This window comes from Macrobrachium rosenbergii, chromosome 27, assembly GCF_040412425.1.
Source record: "Macrobrachium rosenbergii isolate ZJJX-2024 chromosome 27, ASM4041242v1, whole genome shotgun sequence".
Lineage (NCBI taxonomy): Eukaryota > Metazoa > Arthropoda > Malacostraca > Decapoda > Palaemonidae > Macrobrachium > Macrobrachium rosenbergii.
This window is the reverse complement of record NC_089767.1, coordinates 40,664,140-40,691,273: the sequence shown is the minus strand read 5'-3', so window position 1 is coordinate 40,691,273 and position 27,134 is coordinate 40,664,140. Positions and strand designations below refer to the sequence as shown.

The 27,134-nt window shown below is 38.0% G+C and overlaps 1 protein-coding gene and 1 long non-coding RNA gene across 11 annotated transcripts in view; one reads left to right on the top strand and one right to left on the bottom strand.

The window, feature by feature from the left end:
- Positions 1–242: 242 nt before the first annotated feature.
- LOC136853683 (uncharacterized) lies at positions 243–21,385 on the bottom strand. Of its 2 annotated transcripts, none has more exons than XM_067129621.1 (8): positions 21,086–21,385; positions 5,094–5,299; positions 4,312–4,551; positions 3,772–3,939; positions 3,274–3,399; positions 2,589–2,754; positions 2,201–2,335; positions 243–1,748 (listed from the first exon to the last, which is right to left on the bottom strand). In XM_067129621.1, the coding sequence occupies exons 1-8, from the start codon at positions 21,129–21,131 to the stop codon at positions 1,660–1,662; spliced, it is 1,176 nt and encodes a 391-aa protein (XP_066985722.1). In that variant the 5' UTR covers positions 21,132–21,385; the 3' UTR covers positions 243–1,659. The 2 variants fall into 2 exon arrangements, with proteins under 2 accessions (XP_066985722.1, XP_066985721.1); XM_067129620.1 differs by lacking the exon at positions 21,086–21,385 and adding an exon at positions 8,793–8,820.
- The window catches only part of LOC136853703 (uncharacterized), a 41,535-nt gene continuing 18,967 nt past the window's right edge, over positions 4,567–27,134 (top strand). For 4 of the 9 annotated variants that reach the window (XR_010857535.1, XR_010857532.1, XR_010857529.1 and 1 more), the window contains exons 1-3: positions 4,567–5,029; positions 24,588–24,742; positions 26,979–27,073. This is a non-coding gene — a long non-coding RNA (uncharacterized lncRNA). Of the gene's footprint in view, positions 5,030–24,587; positions 24,743–25,206; positions 25,343–25,557; positions 25,675–26,978; positions 27,074–27,134 lie in introns of all 9 variants that reach the window. The other 5 variants (XR_010857537.1, XR_010857530.1, XR_010857533.1 and 2 more) reach the window with 3 other exon arrangements.

The window sequence follows — 27,134 nt, the reverse complement described above, 5'->3', positions numbered from 1 at the left end:
GCCGTTGTGGCTCTGCAGTTTTGGTGCTTTGGACCAAAACCAACTTTGTACTGGCACGGGCTCTTGCCCCCAGAGCAGCCCGTAACGGCGTCACCTGTTTGCTCAGACGTAGGCAAAGACTATGGACGTAGGCCTAGGTGTAGTAGTAGTAGCAAGCGCAACAGGTACCTGGAAACCAATTACACAGTTCACTGCTTTCGCCAACAAAGAACTTTAAAGGATTCAGATAGTGAAACAACTGGGCCTCTTTCAGATTTATTTGGTCATTTAGTACAAAAAATACGTCCACAAGCCTGAAATTCATTTCATGTGAAGCTGAAACTGAAATCAACTGTTGACTAAGGAAAGAATGAATGAAGAAAAATAAGGTTACTCGTTAAAAATTTTTTTTTATATACTAGTGGGTGATGAGCTTACATTATGTACAAGTGCTGATGTATCCTAACTACTGTAGGTTACAGCCTTTCCTTTGTGCATGTTACATTGCAATCCTTTATCTACACAGACTAGTTACTTCGAAGACTCACTCTAAAAATGGAACAATGGAACTTAAAACACTATTTAAGAATAAGTGTAAAATTAATAACAAAGGTTAAATATTTAGAAGATCATTGGAGATGTCATTACCTTCAAAGACAACAAAAACAATAATATTAATAATTAAATCCCTTCTTGCATCAAATTCTGCCTAGTGTCCACCAGGCATGTGGTGATAATGATGAGTATGATGATATAATGGGTCTAAGACTGTTATGAACGCGTGCATGAAAGTAAAGAGAAATCCTCGAATGTTTTCCGAATTTGGATAATTATTTTTGTGAAGAGAATTGAATAAATGATAAGTAAATGAATGCTGGAAACATATTTCTATGAAAATGTAAATTAATGGAATACATTGTCGAGAATGTCGACAATTACATGAAAGAAAGTTCATAAAAAAATACAATCGAAAGCCATTATGAAAAACTCTGCAGGAGTTGAACCTTCTCACATATAAAAGTAGGTTTTCCTCCTGAACTGAGCTGATTTGGGCAGATCATTGGTGCAGACAGTACATCTGGCTAAGAAATACATAAGTAAAACTAGGCCTACTATTTTCATAATGTAAAATAATGCACAGACATGTGCTTATTGCAGGCAGGGATTAATGGTATGCATTTGTCCTTGCAAATCTCAGTTCCTGTTGAAAATAATACCTTTTTTTAAACTAAATAAGCTAAGTACGGCACGAGAGACATTTACGCTGATTTCACAGGAGCAGACCATCTAGGAAGCCACCGAATTTCCCGCGCAAGTTTTACAGGCTGTCAAGTAAACAGCGCTCCCAAGTTGCATACAAAATATATCCACTTATACTCTCTCTCTCTCTCTCTCTCTCTCTCTCTCTCTCTCTCCATTCTCACAGGCATGCTGGATTTCACGTGCCACCCAGAAATGATTATTCCTTGATAAATATGCATATTATATTCAGTTTTTTTTTACACGTAACCATGTTTCATTTGTTTCATGAATGCATGTTCTGATTACTACAGTAATATCGATCTCAAACTATGATAAAAAACTATAATTAAAAGTATCTGAGACACCAGGAATATATTTTTAGGATGGTAATTCTGGCGAGAAATGTCGCATTTGGACTTTTCCGATGTTCCGTGGCTTCTAATGCAGGAGTTTCCCCAGGCAGACAGCGAGCACCATGATGTAAATAGAAGGTACTAGGCCGATGCCAGAATTTGTGACCTCGGGGCCTGAAATGACAAGTTAACCTGTATACTGGTCGTCTTGATGAGAGACAAATGAATGGACGAAGTGGGGACACGGGACAGAAACACGGAAAAGGGTAATTAAAAGCAGCGACCACGAATAAGGATTAAGTTGAGAAGATCAGTCCTGTTAATCACAACATAAATTGATTCCCTTAAAAGAAAGTTGTTTGGAAATACATCGTTCTCTGTGAGAGATAAGTAAAATGAACACTATTCTATTTCATAAAATTAATTTTCATCATGATGTTTATGTATGAACATAACTTAGCATCACTTCTCTTATGGAATTATTGAAATTTTTGACAAAACAAATTGACACTTCCGTATCAGAGGTTCTAGATTCCTGGCTTTTCTATCAAAACCAGTAAAACAGCAAATATTGCAATAATTCCATGACCTCAGAGACCTGACACTAGCATCGTCATCATACTCACGTTCTACGAGCAGAGAGACCAGAGTCTGGACAAGAGACTCGACAGTTTTCTCAATGAATGCTCTCGTAGGGCGCGTCAGAAATTCTTCCGCAGTACATGGGCTTGAACAGGTGTTAGCTGACTTCCGGTGCACATCTGAAATTGCAAGGTCTGTTAAAGCAAGCCGGTATTTCAAATCAATATTCAAACCACTGAGTTTGAATGACGATAGCAATGGCTATCAAGGGCTGTTTTCCTAAATTGTTGAGGCCACCGGAAATGCAAGACACAGAGGAAAAATCGTTAGGCCTACATGTGTCAAGGAAGTAACATTCAACCCCCTCCCTCCTATCAAGTTTTTCATTCTGAATAGACACTAACTATCGTCAAACTGAACTGCTCTCTGTACCTGTATCAGTCAGAAGGATGGCTGGCAAGGGCACAGGCTTATCTGCAGGCTGGAAGGTCCAGAAGTGGAACTGGGACTGGTGGTCAAACATATGGAATGTTTCCCCAATTCGGGAGCCGTCTCTCAGCGTCAGATCCAGAAGGCGGAACATCATGGCTTTTCGATCCTGAAAAGGGGCACGTAATTTTGTAACAACACAACAAACATGTCCATTCATAATCCATTTATAATATAACCACGAATGACAGCCGGAGTTTTGAGTTACCTTTGCCCAGAGATTTTTTCTTTTATTGTAACGTTGGGCCATCATACCACACATAAATATACCATTAACCTAACGTTTATTCATTTGTGGAAACCATTATGGAGACATTTAATTAACGTGTATTTATACACATTTCGACACAACCAAAAAAATAGGTCATATTACTTAGTGATGCATTTAAGTTTTGGCAGAAATGTATATTTTTAGGCATTTAAGGTTAGGCAGACGTTTATATTAATTATGCTCTTAAATTTACCATTACAATGAAGGGAGACATACGTAGACTATTTAAAATTGAAGATGTCGGTGAAAAGGACAGACCAGAATGAAACCAAGTTACTCAGAGAAGAACAACAATAAGGAGAATATAAAATATTTTTCCTAGAGTGACTCCTCAATTATAACAATGAATCAATCTACCTTCTCATAACTGTCGTACAGAGCCTCCGTAAGCCGTCTGCTGCCCTCGGAGTGCCGAGTGAAGAGGGCTAAGAAGTCTCCCTTGTTGGTACGATTAACGATGTCTCCATACGCCTCTGGGAAAACCTGTGAGAAGGAGAGGACACAAACTTCTGATTCCCAATGAAAATTCTTTATTATATTACTGACAAACATTGGAAATGTCTTACAATACTTGTTCATCTTTTTACAGCCATAAGATATCAATAAACAAAACTTGCGTCTATATATTCAATTCAGTTATGCACAAACGTGCACTTTGGGAGAGATGGAACTTCTCCTTTTACACACAATATAACTCTATAATAAGAAAACACACATGGCAAGTAGACTGTATTTATAAATAAATGACGTTTCACTTGTTTTACAAATGGATATTTTCAGTGTAACAAAACTCTGGTTATAAGAGGATGGAAGCAAATATAACAAATAGAATAATAAAAAAAAAACTCATCTCACCTCTTGAAAGTCATTTGGAAGCACTTGAGATCTTTCCTCCATATTGTATTTGCTGATGGAGTCCAAGATGATTGCGCCGTAGAACCTTTCAGAAGACTGCCCGAGGTATGACCACAACCACTGGTGCAGGAAATTGTACGATCCCGGCTTACCTGAGGTTTTACCCTCCTGGAGGTGAAATCAAAAGATGTCATGTCAGGGGGTTCGTATTTACAAGGCTGCTTTAGAAGCAAGAGGCCGGGCAAGCTCGTGGCTGGCTTACTCTTGCAACGATAAGGAGCCGTAAGAATGTTATGATTAGGTATATATATTTTTCAACAACAAAAGAACTGTAAGGATAAGCTGCTAATGGCTATCATTCTCCTTGGGATCCCTAGGTGATCGCAAAGTAAGAATGGGTCTACACTTCTACTTTCTCTCCTCCGTTCCTTCCAGTTTCCAGACTGATACCCTCTTTACCTCTCCCCCCGAAAAAATTCTCATGGTTCTATTCAATTCCATTACTTAATTTAAGGCTTCACGATCATAAGACTGACTTACATATTCTATCGTATTAATATCAAAGGCAACAAAAAGAACTGTTCCAGTGACGTTGTGCAGCTCGTCAGAGTGGTACTGTTCCATGTAGAGCCTCGCGATCTCCAACAGCGCGGCTATACCAGCGCCGTTGTCCTCGAGCGGAGATTTCTGCGAGACGGTAGTGTCGAAATCGGCCCCTACGAGAATGACAGGCCCGTCTGCAGGGCCCTCCGCTATGCCAATGACGTTCGTCCCTGTAAACTGAAGAATCCCGGGAAGTATTGTTAGTTTCTGGTGATCACTGTAACATCATTTCTATGATTTCGTCACAATTCCATGGTGGAACTGAAAGACTAAATCATTTCTTAAAGTAACATATTTAGATTAATATATAATGTAACAAGTCTCAATTGTTAGATTACTCGGAATCTGAAGATATAATACTATTATAAAACAGCTTATTGCAAAATGGATTTACCTCCTCGTGAGCAAAACCGTTAAAACTTGGGAACCAAAGAGGCGAGTCATAAAAACTTAAGGCGTATATACAAATCTTGCTCTTAGTTAAGGTGGTTGGAGGAAGAAGAAGAAGCAGTAGTAGAAGGAGGAGCAAGAGGTAGGAGGAGGAAGTGCGTGAGTTATTGCTGTTGTTGAGACTTCAGAGAGGGCAGTTCAAAAAAGTTGTAGTGTAAGTTTTATCAGTGGTCTTCTATCTTGGCAGCAGTCACAATCGCCTGAGGTGAGTGTTCGATTTGTCTTCTTAATCACAGTTTAAAAAATGACAGAAACTCATAGAAACTTACCGTGGTGTCCACATTGTTTACGTTAACGGAGGTGTTGAAGGTGTGGAACTTGGTGGTGAGGTTGTAAGAAAAGAATTGTTGGGAGACGTAATCTCTTGCCTCGTACCAGGCGGTGTTGCTAGAAGCTGAAGGGTTCCGGATTGTCGTTAAGTGTTCCAGGTGTTGCTGTAGATTGATTGACTGCGAAGTAACACTTCCAACCACGCCTGTAATAATGATAATGTTACATTAAATCTTTTCACGCGTTCCGTAGACTTAGTTAACCTAGGATAACTTTGCAAGAACAAGGGGCAGATGAATAATGCATTCTCCTTTTGTCATTTTGTGGCGATCGTAAAATGACATTAGACGTCCATTTCAGAGGGTGAAGTAACACCATTTAAAATCATAAATATTCAAAGAGCTTTAAAATTGATTCACACTTGCTGGAAAGTTAACATTTTCTTTCCCGGGACATTCATATAAGGTTTAAACATTCCCACAGTTTCCGTTTTCTAAAGCGTGAATAACCAAGCACATAGTTACGCATGCATGGACTATCGTAAATTAAAAAAAAAATGACCTAATGTAGTTTGACAACTCCATTCTCATACATTTTGTCGTAGCATAAAAAAAGAACCTTTTAAACTCCTGCGATCATCAGATGTCTATGAGGCGCCAGACAGGAGTGACTCATACAATTAACAGACGGACAAACGCACCTCATGAAACATATCCGGTAAAGATGTCATACCAGCCTTCCTCTAGAGTCTAGAGAGAGAGAGGAGCGATTTGCGTCGTGTAGCAACAGTATGCTAACCTTAGTTAATGAACTTCTTTTAGACTCAACATTCGCCTTCTTCCCCCCATACACCATTTTATCTGTCTCCCCACCCCCCCACATCCACTCGCGAACTTTTTAACGATTCCGATTTGTTATCGGCGATTCATACTTGATAACAAGTAACAATCACCCGGCTCTTATGTGCCAGCAGGAAATACCATTTTTTGATCCAGTTGTCACTTCGAAGATAAGGCATCGGCTCTAAGGTAAAAAGATATGTGCTCACACGCAATGTAAGTATGGATTTTGTCACTCATATGCGTGTGATTTTGTTCACACCCTCATATTAAATTAAGCTGCACATATCTCCTAATTTCGAGTTCGCTAAACTTGGGAATAACTTGCATCCAAAGGAAATTATAATTGATTAGGCCTAAGTTCGAATCCTGGTCCTGGCAGAAACCCATATTTAGTCGACTAACCACCGGAAACTCACTCACCAGCATAGATAATCAAGATCCCAATGTGTTTTTCAGGATAGGTGGGGTTCAAACATATTTTCCCATGTGGGATCGATTCTGGGTCTTGAAGTCTGAAGTGGGTGCAAAACACAATCCTACCATTGAGTGTAGGATTTCATTGTTTGAAGGATAAAATTTAATGATCAATAGGCTCACTGAGGTTCAATATCTTAGGTGAAGTTGAAGGATTCGAACAGGATGCCTTAAGCACCCGCAAACAATTGCTTGCAGTGTCAAGATTATACATACGTACGTATGTATTCTTCATTTACATAAACAACAAAATCTCAAAAGAAGAAGAGTGTGTAATTTAAAACGACTTTCATTGGTGAGACTAGAGGACAATAATAATTGCCATTCCGCGCGCGTGCGTGTCCATGCGAGTGTGTTTGTGTATTTCCTCCTCACATAATGGGAACGTGGCTTTATTCTCTTTGTACACCTGCTATTGTTTTTATTCTACAATATAAATGTCTGGCACTAACTGTCCGGATGGAACATTTTGGCGGCACGTTTTTCCGCCTGCTATAGAAAACCCTCTGATGCCTCCATCGGTGATAAGTAAACAGTTCATGTTTCATGCCTTGTTGTGCTTCTATCAACAGGTAGACACCTCTCTCTCTCTCTCTCTCTCTCTCTCTCTCTCTCTCTCTCTCTCTCTCTCTCTCTCTCTCTGCCGGCTTGTCAGTCTGTCTCGAATTGTAACAATGCAATTAAAACGGAACTAATTTCGATCTGCCCACTTATATAAAAGTGACCTGATCAGTGAATTCTAAAATTGTAAGGAAATCAGGCTTACAGAATCAAAATTTTCATTGTCATAAGTAAAATTACAATCATTTTGCTTCATGTTTTCAAACGAAAGTGAATGTATCAACAAATTTTCCCCGTTGAGGGGACAGTATATGGAAGAGAAAGTAGATTGTCAGAACTGCGACATATACTGATGGTTCCGGTTTAACTTTCAATTTTTATTCGCATTAGATATTTTTTTCTAATAAAATTATCTTTTTAGGAACAATAATATATTTTTCTAAGATAGAAGAGCGTACTGTGTTAAAATATCCTGCCTTTATACTATCTACTACAAGTAGCAGTAAGTAGACCTATCACATAACCTTGTTCAGGAAGGAAACGCAGAGACATGTGTATTAAGTCTCAAACAATCACACTTACATGTAAATACGTAATTGCTAAAACCTCGTTTCCACTAAAAACATTATTGTCAAAACTGAGACTATAATTGCATGGAATGCCTTACGTCAACCGGATCAGTTTGTCGTTGTCAGTACGTCTAATTGCGTGACAGATTGTAAAACTTGTATGAAAGCAAAATGAGGAAAACTCTAGGTCACTTAACACCTTTAGAGATAAGATAAATCGGCACAGAAATTCGAAATTTCCAAGCTCAGTGGCTAAACAATTACTTAACTGTCTCCAGACTGGACATGGGACTATTTAGTTACCAGAAACAGCGCAGACATACTCGCTTTTAAAGGTACTGTTAGGGCAAAAGTCTCTGTAATTTTTCGGAAGACTCCAGTCAGCCATTTTTGCACGAAAAACCATTTTGGGTTTTTCATTCAAAAATGGCTAGGAAATGACAGGGCACGTAAAGAACCCAAAATACCAAACTAACGTAACCTAAGGATGTTTACTGGTTACAATTTTGCCGTATTAGCTCATGGAGGGTGGGGGCCGGATTGTCTTACCTTGTAAGTCATAATTTAATTAATTTTTTTTATTAAGCATCTGCGCAGGTTATATATTGAGAAAAACTTTTTGTTTTGATGTGTTTTACCCAGGAAAAATATAAATTATAATGTGGGAGGTGGCTGAATTCTTCCGAAAAAAAGTCTCTTCCACGAGCGATTTCTTCTTCTACGTAAAAAATCCACGCGCACCTCGGACTTCCCTTGACCTGGACTCAAAGGAGACTTCCTTTGAGTTGGACTCAAAGGAGACTTCCCTTGGCTTCACTCAAAGGACGATGGACTATAGAAGGTGAGGTTTTGTATATAAATGTAGGGTTCACGCCATACGGGACAGGAAATGACGACACAATTCATAAAACAATCATTTGCATATTTTTTTTACTTGTTTATATTTCACTTGTAGGTCTTCCTATTATTTATTTATTTATTTATTTGTTTATTATTATTATTATTATTATTATTATTATTATTATTATTATTATTATTATTATTATTATTATCATTTCACAGGTGAATCATTTGCATGTACTACATGATGGTACTGACGGATGTTGGTTTTAGACTCTGTTACCATGATGATAACTGAATATATTAGGGCCCACATATGTGTAGTATATGTTTATGAGTTTGCGTGCGCGTACACCCACACATATACATATATAACATGCGTGTGCCCAGCATCAAACCTCGAAGTATATACTTTTGGTGGTCATCCTTTCATCAACGTTGTATTTTGATGAAATTCTACTCGCTTCCGGAATCCACATTTGTAGCCTACAGCCTTACTGTTAATTTACCCCCACTCATTTTCACTGCTGTTATCAGACTGGCTGACAGAGTCGTATCGCATTTTATGGCACTCACGTTATCAAGGAAATTGGCCTTTGCCCCCAGCTTTAGGAAATACTTTGGTTTTCCTCTTTTGTGCCACCAATGACCACAATCTTGTTAGGCTTTTGCGTCTTGTTCAATAAAGTTCGTTCGCCGTCATATCCGTCCCGGGAAACATTCAGGCATGACTCACCTCTTTTCCGGCTGCTGTTGATTTTTACCTCTTTCTGATTTAATCTAGATTTTGACGATATTTTATGTGACTTATAACATGCTGTTGGAGGATTATACCATTAGAATAATACCTATCAGCTATGTTTGTTAAAAGAGGGTAGGCCTACTGTAGGTCTAGTGCTCGAGAGAGGTCGGCTTAATCCAAACCAAACTACCGTGGATAAGGAGTGAATTCGTAAAATAAATTTGCTGAACACCTGGTCAGATTGCTAAATATATATAAAATATATATGTTTGTTTAAGCTATTTCGCAACGACTCAACTCCTGATTGTAAGTAAAAGTAACACAGGATCCACAGTCATTAGTAAGAAGAACTATTTCCTTTGGCGTGGAGGAAACAATCGGGTATTCAGCCGATAATAAGATGTTGCGTCATAGCATTTGAATGGTAATGTCGTCTTCAAAGTCGATTATTAGAAGTCACGGCTTTCTATACGTCCGGTCTTATTGTTCTCTTATTGTGTTGTTAATTTTAGAGTGACGCCGAGCAGCTAGTACGCCATTTGGATGTGTTTCAATGTTTTTGTGCTTCAACTTGTGTATATGAACGCATAAATAACGTATAAATCCTCATCTGTTTTTTTCTGTTTCTGTGCTAAATGCATAAATTATCTCGTTCACTCTTGGTCGTAAGTTTGTATGTACACTTGAAACTGAGTTAGTGACTGGCGAGTCGTTTAAATATGTCTTAATGAACCACTTGGAATCTGAAGCTTTGCAAACAAGATAAATAAACCAATTTTCAAAAGCTCAGCCGTACTTTTACAGCAGGTTTCACAGACTGTACCTTCGTTTGCCTCTCATGGCCAGCCGTCATGGCTAGGTCTCAAATGCGAACAGAGTCCGCCCACTACCGGACATTCGTGCATGTAGGCTACCGTGATATTCATTTCCATAAACATGCAGAGGCGGATACATAACCATACATTTTCTGGAAAGAGGAACTGTTGTTCTATTTTTTGAATTTGAAGCTACACTTATACGTTTTTTTTAAATATATATTTACCCTTTGGGCCTCTGTTGAGCTAGGCAATGAATTATACGCCTAATAATTAGGCAATTGCTACTGGTCACAGCTATAGGGCATGAGAGGAACAAACTGGTTCCAAAAAAGGACTTGCTGAAAAGCGGACGTTCAACATATTCTCCAGTTACTCTCTCGAAGAGGAAAAATTTCAACGTAGCGTCAAGATAATTCAGTATATAAATAATCTCGCAGAAAGTGGATCCGGTCGACGTTCGTATATACATAGCATTAATGTTAACAAGGTAACAATGTTAGCAAGAGAGTCAACCCGGTGATGACGACAGCGACGATAAGGTGCCGAGACAATATAGGTGGAGCACAATGCCAGTTTCCACACGTACGCTACAACATCCTGTTTTGACAACATCACAAAGGGATACTCTCTTCAAACACGTATATTAACCCGGAGACATTTCCTGCTCAGGTGGTGTAGCCACATGGCCGGAGAATATTCTTTGCGTCAGAGCACATCTGCTCTTGAATTACGGCTATGTTTTGGATCTCCATTCAAAATATAGAGTAAGTTATCTTTCGAATAAATCACTGATATCCAACGATATACATTTGGGTCAGATTTCTAGGTCACTTGGGTCGCAACCAGTTGCCCGTTTCTCTCGATTTACAAAACGGAATTCTATTAACTCCTCGGTCATATGAGATATCGCTTAATGTTTAAGCTTTTTTGCTTTTATTCTAACCAGCAGTCACCACGTCTCTCTCTCCATTCTCTTGCAACATCCAAATTTATCAGTTACATCTGTCAGCCGTAGGCCTAGAGCTATAGACTACCTCGATCAGACGATTCCAGTCCTTGTGTCACCCTCCCGAGGGTTTAGACTTAAATACGTTCCGGTGGTGAGACCATCGTTTTTATAGAAGCAAATATACTGATCCATTTTGTTACAGAGAAGGATCATCAAAACGCACGAGGGGAAATTGACTGTTTCCACCATTCGCTTTTATGAAACCCTTATCAGCAGTAACCAGCATCACGCAGTGACTAATCATATTTTAGTCACAGGTGTTAGCTCCATATGTAGGTAACACTTGGATCATCAACTTCATGAAATTACTCACGTAATGAGTTTCCATGCGTGTTTGGTCCTCGACTCAGGTGTGTGTGCATGTGTCTGAAATGGGGTTATAATTTGACCTCCTACGCCACTGTTTGTGCATATGTATGTACAGTATATATATATATATATATATATATATATATATATATATATATATATATATATATATATATATATATATATATATATATGGATCTTTCCTAGATAGTGACCCCCAGGGGTTTTCGGGGGTCGTTATCTAGGAATAATATTTCTTGGGGAGTCATTATCTTTAAGATATTTAGTCTTTTGTTTATGTTCTTGTGTAAGAGGTTTCCCAAAGAGTAGAGGCAAGCACTAATTGACATTCTTCCCTGGCCTAGGGTAGGACCCGAATGGGCAACACTCCCAACGGCACCTCATGCCCCAGTCATCCACTGTCATTTGTAGTCAGTGACCTTATATAATTCAGTTTAAAATTCCATTTCGCAAATGGGAGGGGTTTCTCCCTTGGGGGGGTCCACCCCAGGGCGGTTCATGAAGAAAAAAGTTAAGTATACCTTAGTTTTGCCAGACCACTGAGCTGATTAACAGCTCTCCTAGGGCTGGCCCGAAGGATTAGACTTATTTTACGTGGCTAAGAACCAACTGGTTACTTAGCAACGGGACCTACAGCTTATTGTGGAATCCGAACCACATTATAGCGAGAAATGAATATCTATCACCAGAAATAAATTCCCCTAACTCTTCGGTTCATGAAGAGGTGGTATTAGCTGGATTGGCAGTGAACCTACACCATTTAGTTGAGTTTATACACAATGCAGTACCTATAAGCTAAACAGCATCGGCATTATTTAGTATAAAAGACGAAGTACGATTTATCGTCGGTTTCTGAGCTACTGTTATAGAAACCACTTTCATTATAAATCATAATTCATCTTCTGAGATTATCCCACGCGATTGTTCAAGCAGGTGGTTGTATAAATAGCGCCCTGTCATTTGTATGTCAATCTGTTGCAGAGACGGCACACGCAATCATATTATTAAAAAAAATAAGATATTTAAATATTTTAAAGTATTGCTATGTTATAACGAGTTTAACAGTGTAAAATTAAAGGGTATGGTTAAAAACCGGTCAGAGGGATATTCTGTACTTGAGAATGGAGTCGAGTTCCCTGTACGAGCTCTCGAGTCAGTATCTCGTGTAAGCTATTTGTTGTATGTTTGCCGTAAGTATTAGAGTATTTTGCAGTAAATAAAGTACGTTTCTAATGTGCAGTTTGATTTCTTTTGTTGTCGTTATTCGTTATTAACTCCCTCTTTGCCAAATCATGATTGTTTTTATATTTGTAGTAACGAATTTAGTTGTGAGGTTTATTTCTTTAACACCGTTTGCTGACATAAACGTATGAACTCAATGAATGATGGATCAAGAAAGTTGAGAAGTTGAAGAGTAAGAGTAAACTGAATGAATAAAATAAAATATAAAGGCAAAAACGGATTAGAAATAACGCATGGGCCTAAAATGAAGTCTCCTTTGTTTCACTGAACTCGAAACATTTACTGAAATTCTGTACTCGACGCTCTCCTTAATCTACGTGTTCGACCTCTTTGGGTCACGGGGCAATGGAGTGTTTCGAATTTACATAAACATCTCACATTCAGCTAGGACATGGCCTCTTAGCCCAGACTGTATAGTCACTGAATGTTTGCGTGAGGTGCTATCACTGTCAACATCTTTCGTCTGGAAATATTTGGAGATGCTGCAACGAGTAAATTTCTTTTGAAGATTATGATTTCCTCTCTTCTTGATTACAGGAGGAGGACGGAAAGTACTCTGATGCACGTCTCACTTTTGTATTATTCTTGAGAATGCAAAAACCTTTCAGTTGTAAGAAAAGCCTTCATATCTCTCGGCTCCAGCTGTGATGCCTTAAATTTTTATCAAGTAGTTATCAGGCCAATTTTGCCAAAGCGTGCTACTTCTTATTACGATTGTGAAAGGGGCGTGTTTCTTTTGTATGTAGATATATATTGAAGAGGAATATAGGCCTAGAATGACAGACGCATTTAACTGAAACATACTCTTTCTCTCTCATTCTCTCTCTCTCTCTCTCTCTCTGTATGTTTATGTTCCTCTCATAGCCTGTCCTTCCCTGTAAAGCGTGGCGGGCTTTCACGTAACCGTGACCTTGTCAATGAGTCACGTTGCAAGAGTCGCGACAGCTGTAGAAGTCATCTGCAGTAGGAAAGGAAATCCTTCGCTGTAATGCGAAGCATGTATACCTGATTTCCTAAAGGACACCGCTTGCTTCTTTTATGCGTTAAAAAAAATACTGATACGAAGTTCCCGCGCGCTCAAGTAAGGTTTAATTTCACTAGAGGGTAAAGGGTATGTTTTGTGTGACCTTTTTTCAAAATTGAATTCTTTATTCATGCTTGGAATTAAGTATTAGTATACTGAATTCATTCATTTGTTCGAGTTCGTTGTTCTTAGATTTCTGAAAGGCAAATGTTCACGAACTGCCAAACATTTCAAATAAATATTTGATTTATCTAATCGATGCTTTCGTTTCCTTATCAAACAATTGCAGAACGCGTACGCACACTAAAAGCTAATCTTGCACTAATAGACCAGTGCTGGCGCACAAACACACACCCACCCCTAAGCTCGAAACCTTGTTTTATCCCAGACACAAACACACAAACACGCTCTCGTATACACATACCCGTAATAAAACAACAGTCAAGAAAGCTTCCCCCCAAATTGACTGCACGACCTTCGGACATGCAGAGGAGAGATTTTGCGCTGTCTTAAGACACCGTAATCCGATTTCGACCGGGCATTAAGAGATTGAGAACAATTAGGACTAGCGATCACTGTGTCCTTGTTTACTTTTGGGGTCTAGTTCGCTTCGAAAGAGGTCGATGATCTCTCTCTCTCTCTCTCTCTCTCTTTTTTACTTATTGAATGTATGCAATGCACATCACCATCTCTCAATTTAAATGGAGAGATGGTACCGGGATTGGCACACTGTAGGGACACCCTTGGCTTGTATATTTTTCAGTCTCTCTTAACATAGACGAGAGACAGGGAAGGAATGCATACGCAAACACCTTCTCTAAACATTTCCTAAATCGTGAGGTTTGATAACAATGGGATTTAAAATTCGGAGGGGGAAGTGGGGTCGTGTTTCACTGCTTATTTCTTCGGGGAAGACGACAGATTAGTCCTGAATTTCTCCTCAGTTGTGTCTTTTAATGCAAAATAATACTATATTAAATCTCTCTCTCTCTCTCTCTCTCTCTCTCTCTCTCTCTCTCTCTCTCTCTCTCTCTCTCTCTCTCTCTCTCTCTCGATTTTTTTTTCTAATATTTAGGCACAATTACTTTCTTTTATGCAAATCAGACAATGGGTAGGCTGAAGACGATTTGAAAATCAAATAGATTAAAATTGTATAAGCCTACGTAAGATCAGGCCTATACATCAGTCTAGTGTAATGCATATTGCTATACAGCAATGAATCATGACAAAGCAATGAAACTATTACTAAGAAAATTTGCCGAATAGATAATAAAGCTTTAAGAAGAATATTAGGACTCGAATGGCAGGATAAAACAAGATATTATACCATAAAAAATTATGGAAAATATCCAGCGAATATTCACTTATATATTTCCCGCTCGTTTCTTTAAGTGAAAAAGATTTCCTTTAACGGTCGTGCTCGCTCTTACATAATTGGTCTGGATAGGTATAATCTTCCTCTCCTTTATCAGCTTAACCAAAGAAACTTATTGTATGATTAATTGAATCATTTTATAAAACCAATAATTCATAGGTGACGGTGCAAATTTGTCACGATGTCCATCTTAATTGTCAATGTCACATATCTAAATTAATCTGCCTCATCTCAGGGGTTTTAATTTCAATGTGCCCTGCTTATATTAAGTAATCTGATCTTATGAGTTAGCAGGCTTGTGCTCATTTACTTATGTTTATTATGCCACGGCAATAAGGCTGAAGTGTATGTGCCTGCACGATGATGTACGTGAATGCGCATGCGTATAATTGTGCATTTTGAGTTCATAATTATACCCACTTATTCATTCATTGGCTGCATTTTGAGTTCATAATTTTACCCAGTTATTCATTCACTGGCTAAGTGATATTGCGCTTGTAAATTGTCTTCCTATTTCGTTCAGCTTTACAAAACATATTCTGCTTAGAGGAAAGTTTGTAAAGGAAACAACATGCCTAATTATTTCAGCTGCTTCCAGCTGATTAGAACGCTACCTTCTATACATAAAAACCAGCAACTAAACTTATTTTACTTATAAGTGCATTTCAGCATCATCTATGACTAGATTCATTTTTTTTCTTTTCAAACACTAAATTGTATAGCAATGAAAGTAAATTGTCAACAATGTTTGTAAACATCTACAGTGACAAGTGTTGTTGTCATCAGTGTAAGGTGACGAAAAGAATTTAAAAAACTTGAAAGGCAATTTTCATTCTATGTTTTATATTAGTTTCAGTGGCTGATAAAAAAAAAATTGCATAAGTTGTGGTACCCAAGGTATGTGGGCCTATTGTAATTTTTTTTTTTTGAGCTTTTAGATTAGGCTGCTCTGTAGCCCTAGGCCTAGTTGGCCGGTAGGTAATATTTAAAATATCAACATTCATTCTAAAATTGATGAGTACTATTTTTTTATGATAGTTTTATGTGATTCTGATGAGTTTTTGTAAAGTCACGAATGCCAATGTTGTACACAACCCGTACAGTGTTATGATAATGGTGGGGTTAGACCAATCATCCTATTTCTAGGGTCATTGAAATGTATTTCCAGTTGGTTTGGGTAATACAGTGAGAAATTCTCCTCAATATCAATGAAGCATATGATTTTCTTATCCATTATATCGTATTTATGTATTCAAACAATTAGCTTATTGTTGGTGGAAATCACGCAGTTAGGCCTAGGTATGTTTCATCAGCCCATTTATATATACAGGTATGTTATGGGGGGGGGGAAATGCAGCGGCAAACTAATGTTTTTAATGGGATGGGAGAACAAAAAATGTGAAAATTACACTATTTAAAAGGTTTCAAATGAATAGACCATAAGATAGGTATGAAAAATACATAATTTATATCCTTAATGAGTGCAAATCACAAAACATGTTATAAACAACAAAGATACCCTAGTACAAGGCTAATCACAAAGATGCATCCTAACCTTACCCAGCTTAGGGTGGTGGGGTATTAAAATTCCCACACCAGCCTAACCGAGAGCGTAGAATGCATAAAACATAGCCTAAAATGCAGGAATGCACCCCGACCTAACCTTCACGGTAAAAACACGGACTACTGCTGCGGACTGATGCCTGACAGTTGCTGACCAGAATATTTACTGTCATATGTTTTTGTTTGTGTTTATGCCTTTTGTTTATTTATGTGATATTTGCATTTTTTTTTTTTTGACATTTATCCCCAAGGGGCTGGTACTACACACTGAGCCCATCTTGCATGTAAACTGGTTGTTACCGAGCTAGAGGGGCATCTTGGTAGTCTGCAGTTTTACCACCTTTCCAAACCTAACTTAACATAGGGTGCTGGGTCCATAACTAGTTGGAGGGGTTTTGTTCCTCCCCCCGCTCACCTAAGCAAGGGCACTGGGTTCTTACCAGCCGAGGGGGACTTTGCCATTCTCAGAACTGCCTGTTTACCCCGTGCACAGCATATACCTTACCTGGCCAATGCAGCCAAAGTTTATTTCATGAGAGGCATTTATAAGAGGAAGGTATTACTTCCAGAATATATCACTAATCTCCGTCAGCACTCTGCACACAAGACAGCCATTGTTAAACTGAACAGTCTGGTGTGAAAATTGTCCAAAGTTGAAAGGGTTTGGGCACATGAGCATAAAAATTTATTTAAAATGTAAATGATGAAAGCAGTGGATTATTATTACTATAAAGAAAACAAATTTTCACACAAGCTCTTGTGAATAACCTGGACTCTGCAAGGGACTTTCACCTACATGAATTTAGAATGAAACACCTTCAGTGCAATAATAATGGAAAAAATGCAAAAATCACCATTATTTGACTATTTCTGTAGTTAAATTTGCTGTGGTGAGGAATTGAATTATCATAGTACAGTACTGTATTACTAATTTCATGTGATTTGAACAATTTTGATTGTTATTTTTTGACTCCCCAAACGTGGGAAGTTCAAAATGAAAAATTGCATCATATAGACATTAAATGGCATCATGTAGACATTAAATGGCATCATGTAGACATTAAATGGCATCATGTAGACATTAAAAATGCAGAAAAAAGGATCATCTTGTAATAAACAACAGAAAATCGGTTACACACACTTCAGGGTCAGACAGACTTAAAAATCCATTTAAGTATTTTGAAGCTGTGCATACATAGAATGAATATTGTTAACTTATGAAAATTCTCCCAAAACCATTCATCATTGGCCATTAGACATATTATTAATGCAAAGGTAGACCATAAGATTGTACTCCTGGAAAACCATAATTGATATGGGGTCATTATGTAAACTATACATAGTTTTCATTTCTGAGTTCTACCTGTATCTCAGGAACTGTATACAGTACTTGTGACGAGAATGTCAGAGTAATCATTGCTGGGATTACCAAGATAGATGCAAAAATTAGTGACAAAATGATGTATGTAGTTATGGGCCTGTGGTAAAATCCCACGCCCCCAATCTGGCTTGGTGGCTGTAAATCAGAAAAAAAATTGTCTATATACCTCTTTTATATGTTGCCTTTTTCATCAGTATAGTATTTCCAGTGGGAATTGTCAGCCTTGTATCCCCTCCCCCCTCCTAACCTAACCTATCCCATGGCTCAGTAACATTGAAGTATCCTAAACTAACCTTCTCTAACTTGACCAAACTCAGAACATCTCATTCTACCCATGTAACCCGACTTGCATTCCTATAAATCAGAAACTATGAAGTTACAGTACCAAAAGTTTTAAAATGACCATATCATCCAGATGATCAGAAAACCCCAGTTTCAAAAATTTTAGAGTGAACATAGTTGTCAAAAAGTACAGAATAATTCACTTCATAACATGAAGGTATAGGCAGAAGTTATCAGGCACATGACTGAAGAACAGTTGACTAGCAGAACATGGAAAAACCATGAGAAGCATCATGATACCACCATCACACTGCACAGCAGGGATAACAAATGTCAGAGCGGACTGTATTGCATAGCAAATAAAAGAGAATATCCTAGCACACAAGGTGCACCACTGCGCATGGCCTGTTGTGCAGTGACCTCATAAGTTCACTAATGGAAACAGATGGAGAGACCCTTTGGTATGAGTGTAAAGCGAAGCAGTGATTGAATGTGATGTCACAGTATGAACAGACAATAATTTTAGAACACAACTCATCTTAGTAATTACTCATTTCAAAAGCTTTTGCCTAGCAGAAAGGTGCCTCAAATTCTAGGGGGAAGGCTAATCACTGTATGGTGAGTCATTGTTACAATAAGATGCAGCATAACAATACATTAACACCATAACACAGTTTGCCGAGCATGACAAGTTTAGTTTTGTCTTATATTTGGCATTTTTTATCCACTTTTCCAGTACCTAAAAGAAAAATCCCCACATTATCACCAATGGTATCCGCATCTTTGAAGTGGATGAGGTTTGGCAGCAAATGGAGCAAAGCCAAAAAGTGTTTGCCAGTGTCTTTAGGGGGCAATTCTCTGATGTTGGTATCCCCTTTCTTTTTGGTGCCTTCCTCCCAGACAGCACCACCCCTCCCTGACCTGCCTTCTCATTTTCCTCTGGCTGCATTCAGTGACAGGGTAGTTGCTCTTGCATCAGGAACAACCAGCTATGTATAGGTAGGTTGCTTTCAGTCACCCAGCATCTCTGGGAAAGCTTCTCTATCATAGATGCCTCCATCGAGGCTCACTTCAGTGAGTACTGAAGCAGCATTGGTCGGCCTCTGGCAACCTCCACTTTCGCTTCATGCCCGTAAGCTAAGAGAAAACCTTTCATGGTGGCTGGATACTAGGAACCTCATAATGGGAGTTTTTATGAGCTCAAGCCTTTGGAGATGTTGCTGTTCTGAAACATATCAAAGTAAGGGTTGGGGCTTGCATATGTAGACAGGAAAGAGACTCCCTCTGGCCCAACTTCCCTGTCAGCCACATGCCCTATGGTCCCATGAGTCAGTTCGTACCTTCAACCTTCAAGATAAGAAGTTATCCTGTAACCCTATGTGAGAGAGGTTTTTCTTGGAGGTCTTGCAGATGTACATGTTCTTCTGGAGGTCGTCAGATAATGTGCATCAGGGAAAGTGGGGCTGCTCTTGCAGTTGGTGTAATAGGTGGGGGTCTGTCTCCAGTTGGAGCTACTGTTCAGCTAATGGCGCACCTCCTTATCTACCTTAAGCCAGGTCTTTTGATTGAAGGGCATGGACCTCTTAGGTGGCACTGTCTATGCTCATGAGGGGCTTCAAAAAGTCTTGCTTATCTCAGGAGCTTTGGCCTCTGAAATGGAATGTATTCTTGACAGGCTAACTCATGCACTATGTGAGCCCATGACAGGGGTGGGGGTGGGGATGCATAGACCAGGATCTCACTTTAAGTTTAGTACACCTCATGCTATGCACCTTTAGGTTAGGCTCGATATTTAAAAAAAATTTATGTTCATTTCTTTGGTACGGTTACTGTTGCAGAATTTGTTAGTACATTACACCTTTAATGCATTCATAACAGCATTATTGACTACTGTACTAGATGTATTATAACTAGTCGTGTTCGGTTTGATTATTGGTGTACAAAATAATTAGATAAGTTACTCTATTGTTTCAAAACAATAAAGTAACAGAAATGTAATAATTAGATCAAGTAAAAACATTTTAAAACAGTTAGAATGAATTCAAGTTGAAATATTCAATCAAATAAAAGGGCATGTTGTATTTTAGCATTCCCCTTTGATGTATATTGAATAACTTCAATATAAACCATGAAAATATGCCAATGCTAGTCCAGAGAAATAATGAAAAAATGATACACTATATACAATTAAAAATGGAAAAAGTTATTAAAGGACTTGAAAGATAGTGAAGTAGAAGGTTCATCATGCCTAATTTGTGTTGTATCTGTCGTCGTTATATTCCATGTAAGACTAATGGCAATAAAAAAAAAATGGCCTGGTTATAGTGGTGGGATCACGTACGCCATGGAATATTTTTGCGTTAACTCTCGTAGATCCAGGGGGAGGCGAATCGAGTGACTGAGATTTAATATTGAAAATATTATATATGTACACACATATGTATATACTATGTATAATATATATATATATATATATATATATATATATATATATATAATTTGTATTCTCACTGTGAATCCATAGCACAACATATGGTCATTCATACCGCAACTAAAATGTAGAATAGAGATACTTTGTCCCCATTAAATTTTGTTTGCGTGATGAAATCAAAATTTAAATGTAATGGCACTTTCTCCTTATGATTTTGCTTTCTTACTATGATTTCGGTGCACAGTATATATTTAGCATTCATGTAACTAGCCGAATGGTCGCAAATAACGGAAATTCAATATAAAAAGTCCTTTCAAAAAGCTAATCTCTGCGTGTACTTACCACTGAAGAGCGCTTTTCAATAACTTCCAACGGTTATAAATATAAATATCTCATTTAAACACACGACTTAGCATAATATATGAATCTACCACGACTTTGCTTTACCGATGATCAGCATAAAAAGACACTTTCTAGATCAATATCTAAACATACAAATTTTCATTACCGATGATCAACGCAGACACCACAGAAATCCAATTGGAAGCAGCCATGGCTCGGTCCAGTTCTCACAGGAAGGGGAAGTCACCGTCTCGACACACGTTCACTGCTGACGGCTGTCAGTGTTCTACTGACGGTGTGACTTCACTTGAGCCGGGAGTCACATAGGACCAACAAACAGCCTTCCTTATCGCTGAAGTGCTGATATAGACCTCGTGGTGGTGGGATTTTATCGTTTCCCGTCGGTGTGAAGGAAGCGGTGTACATCTCGCGTGTTCGTTTCGGCCCTCTTGACCTGACCTCGGCCTCGGTCTTGTGTGGAGGATAGGATACACCCCCTCTCCATGTTAGAAGACAATGTGTTTCGAGTTTATACGGTTGTGTGTGCATGCGTGCGTGCGCGCGCTATATTTATTCAAAACTACCTATTTTAAACATTTTTTTTTTATGATGAGTATGTATACACTAACAGATACATATGCATACATACATTACAGATAGACTTGCATAAAACACGCACATTTATTTATTTATTTGAAAAAGAAAATTGTTTAATACAATCAAGTGTTAATTGTGTGTGTGAAAAGATGGATCAGTGCTCAAAGATGGTTTGGTCACAGGGAGAGAATTGGAGGACGAGTGATTGGCTGTTGTAATGGGATGTGTAATTCAGAAGTATGTATTCAGGAGACGAGAAGAACCAAAAATGTTGGGATTGATTGAGAGAGAGAGCGAGCGGAGGTTATATAACATGGTTTGCCAGAGTAAAATTAAAACGGCGAGAAATATCTTGAAATTAAGAAAGATCTACAAGTGATTAGTACTTACTTCCCCTCCTTGATATCAGCTTTACAAAATTTCCAGAAATCCGACTCTTTCTCGTTCATATCCTGAACAGCGCATGCGTTAACGGCTACGCGAAGTTTACGTAGTGGTGACGTCACGTATGACGTCACAAGCGTGCGTTAGCAGACCTTGCAAACTTTATTGAATTTTAATGTTTTTGTCTGCGATATGGCAATTTACAGATTTACAGAAGAGCGTTAGTACTGAATCTGTTTCTAGATTATCATTGGTTGAATCGGCGTGTGTTTCATAAAGCATTTTTGTTTTGAATTATGGGGGTATATTTACGTATATTATGCGAATGTGATTGTTTAAATATAACAGCTCAAAGCACGAACATAGTCCAGTGATAATTACTGCCTTCAGTGGTAATGTTTACTGTATAAATGCTGTTGTGTTATTTCATTGACCTTAAATTTCACGAGGAGAGAGAGAGAGAGAGAGAGAGATGAATACATTGAAAGGGGGTAAGACCGTTGATGAATGATAAGCAATCTATGAAGCTTTCCGTGTCAGTAGTGAGAGGTTATTTCCTTAATTAACCTCTTCATTAGAGATGAGTGGAGGAGTCAAAATTCCCAAGGTGTGACAGACGACTGTAGTTATCAGTAATTTTTGTATATCTGATTGTGACTAATGTGAGAACTTTTTCTTTTGCATACTGATTGGTGAGTCAGAAGGTGGGATTTTCTCTCTCTCTCTCTCTCTCTCTCTCTCTCTCTCTCTCTCTCTCTCTCTCTCTCTCTCTCTCTCTCTCTCTCTATAATAAGTGTGAAAATGTGGTGATGGGAGACAGTGACGACATTTATATAATTTCATCGTCTACTGTAGAAGTGGCGCATTTGTAATCAGAGGATCGTGATGTAGATTCCCCAGGGGAACCCAGAACAGGTAAGTACTGCTCCAGAGACTTGGACTTGGCTAGACGTCACGACGGCCCGTCCCAAATTCCATGACATTAAGGTGGGCCTGGTACTTCAGGAATACCGAAAAAGGGAAGAAATTCTAGGACTTGGGTGTGGAGGGTAACCAGGGAATTCGGATATGAAGGAATCCCATAGCCTAAAAGTAGAGGGAAATCGTGATTAATGATGATTCTAGGAAACTCGGTCAGTTTCGAAGAAAAATTTCAAGGGACTTTGTCCGTTCACAGTCGCTTCTGTAAAATCACATTGTTTAGAATTTTGTAATTGTGGGTCTTGTGTTTCTCTATATCTTCCTTTATTGTCCTGTTTCTTTCCCTCCCGTTTCTCCGTCAGTGTGTTTACCACAAGTACCTACATGGCCATGACAGCTCTGCATGGACACCGAAGACAATCTTTCTCTCTTCACCACATAGTGTTACTAACATAATATAGCGTGAGTCACACTCATTAGGCACCCTCACTGGGATGTCCATTCCACGCCTTTTCTTCGGCGAATTTCCGCTCCTACATAGAGGATATCCACTTGTTGAAAGTCAATTTGAAGGGATGTTGCGTAGCTCTTTCCTTCATTACGAATTCCGACGCATTCGTTTGTCCCTTTTGAAATAACCAAAGTCTATAGAGCCTGGAAATAACATTCGGTTTTACATGATATAAGTGTCGCGATGTGTAAATAGTCATATTAACCGTATTGTTACCATATAGATTACTGTATTAGTTTCCATCAATAAGACTGGATTGGATTAAAATGTAGAATTTAGGCCAAAGGCCAATCATCAATATTTAGTTTTCATGATTGTTAGAATTTACCTCCTTGATTGACGGCATATGCAGTTGCTCTCCGCTGTTAGCATCCAACATCTTAGCAACTAATTAAAGTTCAAGTATGCTTTTTATTTATTAGATTTTCTCTCTGTTTTCCTTAGACCTTATGAGGTTCTGTTCAGCCTAATCTTGTTTGCCTCTATAACTTATATATAGGATGGCTTTAGATAAAAAAAGGGGGGTGTGGGAGTGTTTTCCTTATTATTTGAAAAGGAAAGTGCTCATCAAATAATGGATAATCTTTATGAAGGGCACATCAAGCATTATAGTCCCAGTCCCTATTATATGGGGTATGCTCTTAGCCAATATTGTCGATACGGTAGCTGAATTATGTGGATCTTAATATAACAAATTGGATCTTTAAGCTATAGTTTGGCATTTTTAGGATTTAGTTTATTACCCTAATTTAATAATAAACAGGACATTTTGAAATGAACTTGGGTAACGGCGGAGGCCTTCATCAGAAATAAAATAAAGCGAATGCATTAATAATTGACTTCTGAAATAATGATAAGATTACTTTGAACGTGTTAGTAACATGTTTCTTGGAATTTTTTTTTATCCAGTGCAATATTTTCTTTGTAAAGTTGGCAATCCAGTTTCAACTAGTTTACATAGAACCTAAAACCAGGTAGATTTATAAGAAATATATTCTTGTATACTGTAGCTGAAATACAGTAAAGTATTTCAAAATTGAAGTTGGGGGAAAACGAATACTTCAAGTACATTAATGTAATATATTTGAGCAGTAGGCTTTTCTGAAGTTTAATCAATCAAACATTCACAAAAATTTCTGTCAATGGGGAAACTTGGTACTATTGTATAGACTTAAGAATCATGTACCATTTTATGCAAAGGAGAGTCCGTGATTATGAGGTAAACCACTAGTACTTTATATAATTTTTTTTTCAGAAAGGGTGTCCAAGACAGAAAACCTTATCATGTTGCAAGATAGTTTCTTCTCGAACAACAACATTTTTGACTTCATCTTTGCTTACGTTCGTCCCTCTGGGGGCGTGGGAAACATTGGCTGGGAGAAGAAAGTACAATGTTGAGACAAAAATTTGGTGAGTATTTATTAATAATTACAGTTTCTTATGTTTTGACTTTTGATTTATATGTTGCAACTTTCTAAAGCTCATTCTCATCGTTGATCAGTAAAGCCAAGGATTTTTGTTTTTTACATATATTTGCATATATCACTGATCTTCAGATTGTTACAAAGTGATTTTTTTAGCAACTGAGATAGGCTTCTCTTTATGTGGGTGACATTAGTTATCACCTAGATCTTACTGGGTGCAGGAGCTTTAAAAAATATCGTCTTAGTACGATGTAGCCGTTTTAATTTTAATTTTGTGTTGTGCAATTGGAACTTCAAAAGTTCAAGCAAAGATGCAAAGCATTACTACCCTAATGCTATTCCCCTTGCATTTTAATACATTATTAATTTATTTTTTATCTTTTTAATAATTGCAATCTTTTTTTGTTTCTGTATCTCCCTTTACCTTCTCTTCCTAATGAACACCATAAGATTCTCTGGAAGCTCGAATTTCAAGTCAGTGGCCCCTTTGGTGGGCCTGTACCATATGAATAGGGTTCATCTGAATAATGATAATAACAGTAATTCATGCAGTTCATGAATCACAGCCTCGATACATTTTAAAAGGGTAAGAAAACAGCGTTTGAATATTAGCATACAAAAAGTATATTGTTCTATGAGCAGTTTACACCTCAGGTTCTAAAACATCACTTGAGAGGTGATGAGTCCTAAAAAAAAATATATGTATATATATATATCTCTCTAAAAGCTGATTGGCTGCCAGAGGATCAGCACCTTCTACTAATGATTGAGACCTCTTCCTCACTCAAGCTTATGTTTCAGATTTCTGGGGTCTGGTGTAAAGCATGTAACATACAATACAACGCATGTGTATAAGTATAGACGGGAAGGTTGAGAATATTGTGGAGTGGGATTGAAATTCCAATCTTGTATGTGCAGGTGAGGTACCCATATCCTTACATAACACAGAGTGGTTTAACCGCGGTCGCTAAGCATTTTTTCCAGGGGGGGGGCCTTGATTGCTCGAGAAACCTGGTCTTTTGAAAGCGGGCCATTCAAATGTAGGCTTTCGCACATAGAACGCACAAAACTACTGTCGAATTTTGAGGAACTCCCAAGGAAAGCTTTTCTCGGGAATCAAGGCCTGATGCTTGAATTATTTTGATTGGGGGGAAATGTGTATAAAGATAATGAGGTAACCAGAATTTTTTTTTTTTTTCGTACCGTTTGTTTGTGTGATAATGTGTGGTAAGACTTTGCTGCAATTATTCCTCTTATTAACCTAAGTATTTGGAATGTCTTTGAATGTTACTGGAACTTATGAAATATACTGAATAACACAAGATTTAGGCAAAAGCTGTAAAAAAAAAGTAACAATTTATGATGAGTTGTTTTCATTTGATACATTTTTTCATTTTAACTATTTCTGTAATCATAATAAACTTACATGACAAAGTTCTAAACAACTGTAAAAGTGCAATATTGTATACTGAACTAGTAAGGAAAAATATATTAAGTTATACAAAAGGTTTATACACCCATTGTCAGTGTTTTAAGTGATAGATTAGACGAAATTAAAGAAACTCGTCTGCTTGTTTAAACATTCGGGACCGTGTAAATACTGGCATTCATTTCCGTATGTCCAATAAGCAATCAGATTTGAGTGCTTTATTAAGCACTTGTGCATTGTATATGTGTACAGTAATAAAAGATGTGGTGTAGTATAATATGTAAAAGAATTTATAACTCACTTTTAAAATCCTTGTGATATTTTAGATGGAAATGGAACCATGCTCCATGAATTACTCCCAATAATTTTTATCCCAAGTGCCTTATATACTATTTCTTGGACGCTGTGCGATGCTTAACAGTTTTGCATTCCGCCAGTGATGCTGTCAGGGTCAGTTTGGCATTAGTGTTGATTATTTGAGGGCCCTTTGCATCACATGGTGTGGGAGGCTTTGGTGAAGATTAAAGTACTCTACCGTACTGTCGATAGAGAAGAAAGCACGTTGCTATGTCACAGTATGGTAGCACTGAGGTGTAGGATACATACTTTCTCTGTTAATTCCTCATTAAGATTTCATATCAATCCCCGTAGAAGCCAGTTATTCTAGCTTATCATTCAATTATTTTTACTAAAAATTGGCATAGACCTTGTCATATTAAATTTTTAGTTAAAGTTGCTTTCGTAACATTACAGTACAAAGCCAGATTTTTAAAAAGTTTTCAATCTTTTTCAGACTTGGGAAGAGATCAGACTTGAATGCTAACCCCTTCAGACCATTAGCAGTTAGGTGGAAAAGAGGGTGATTGACAACAGTGCCCTCAATTATTGGTAAGTAATAAAATCAGATTTATACCTTGAAAATGCTCTGCCTGGCCACCATAGATATTAT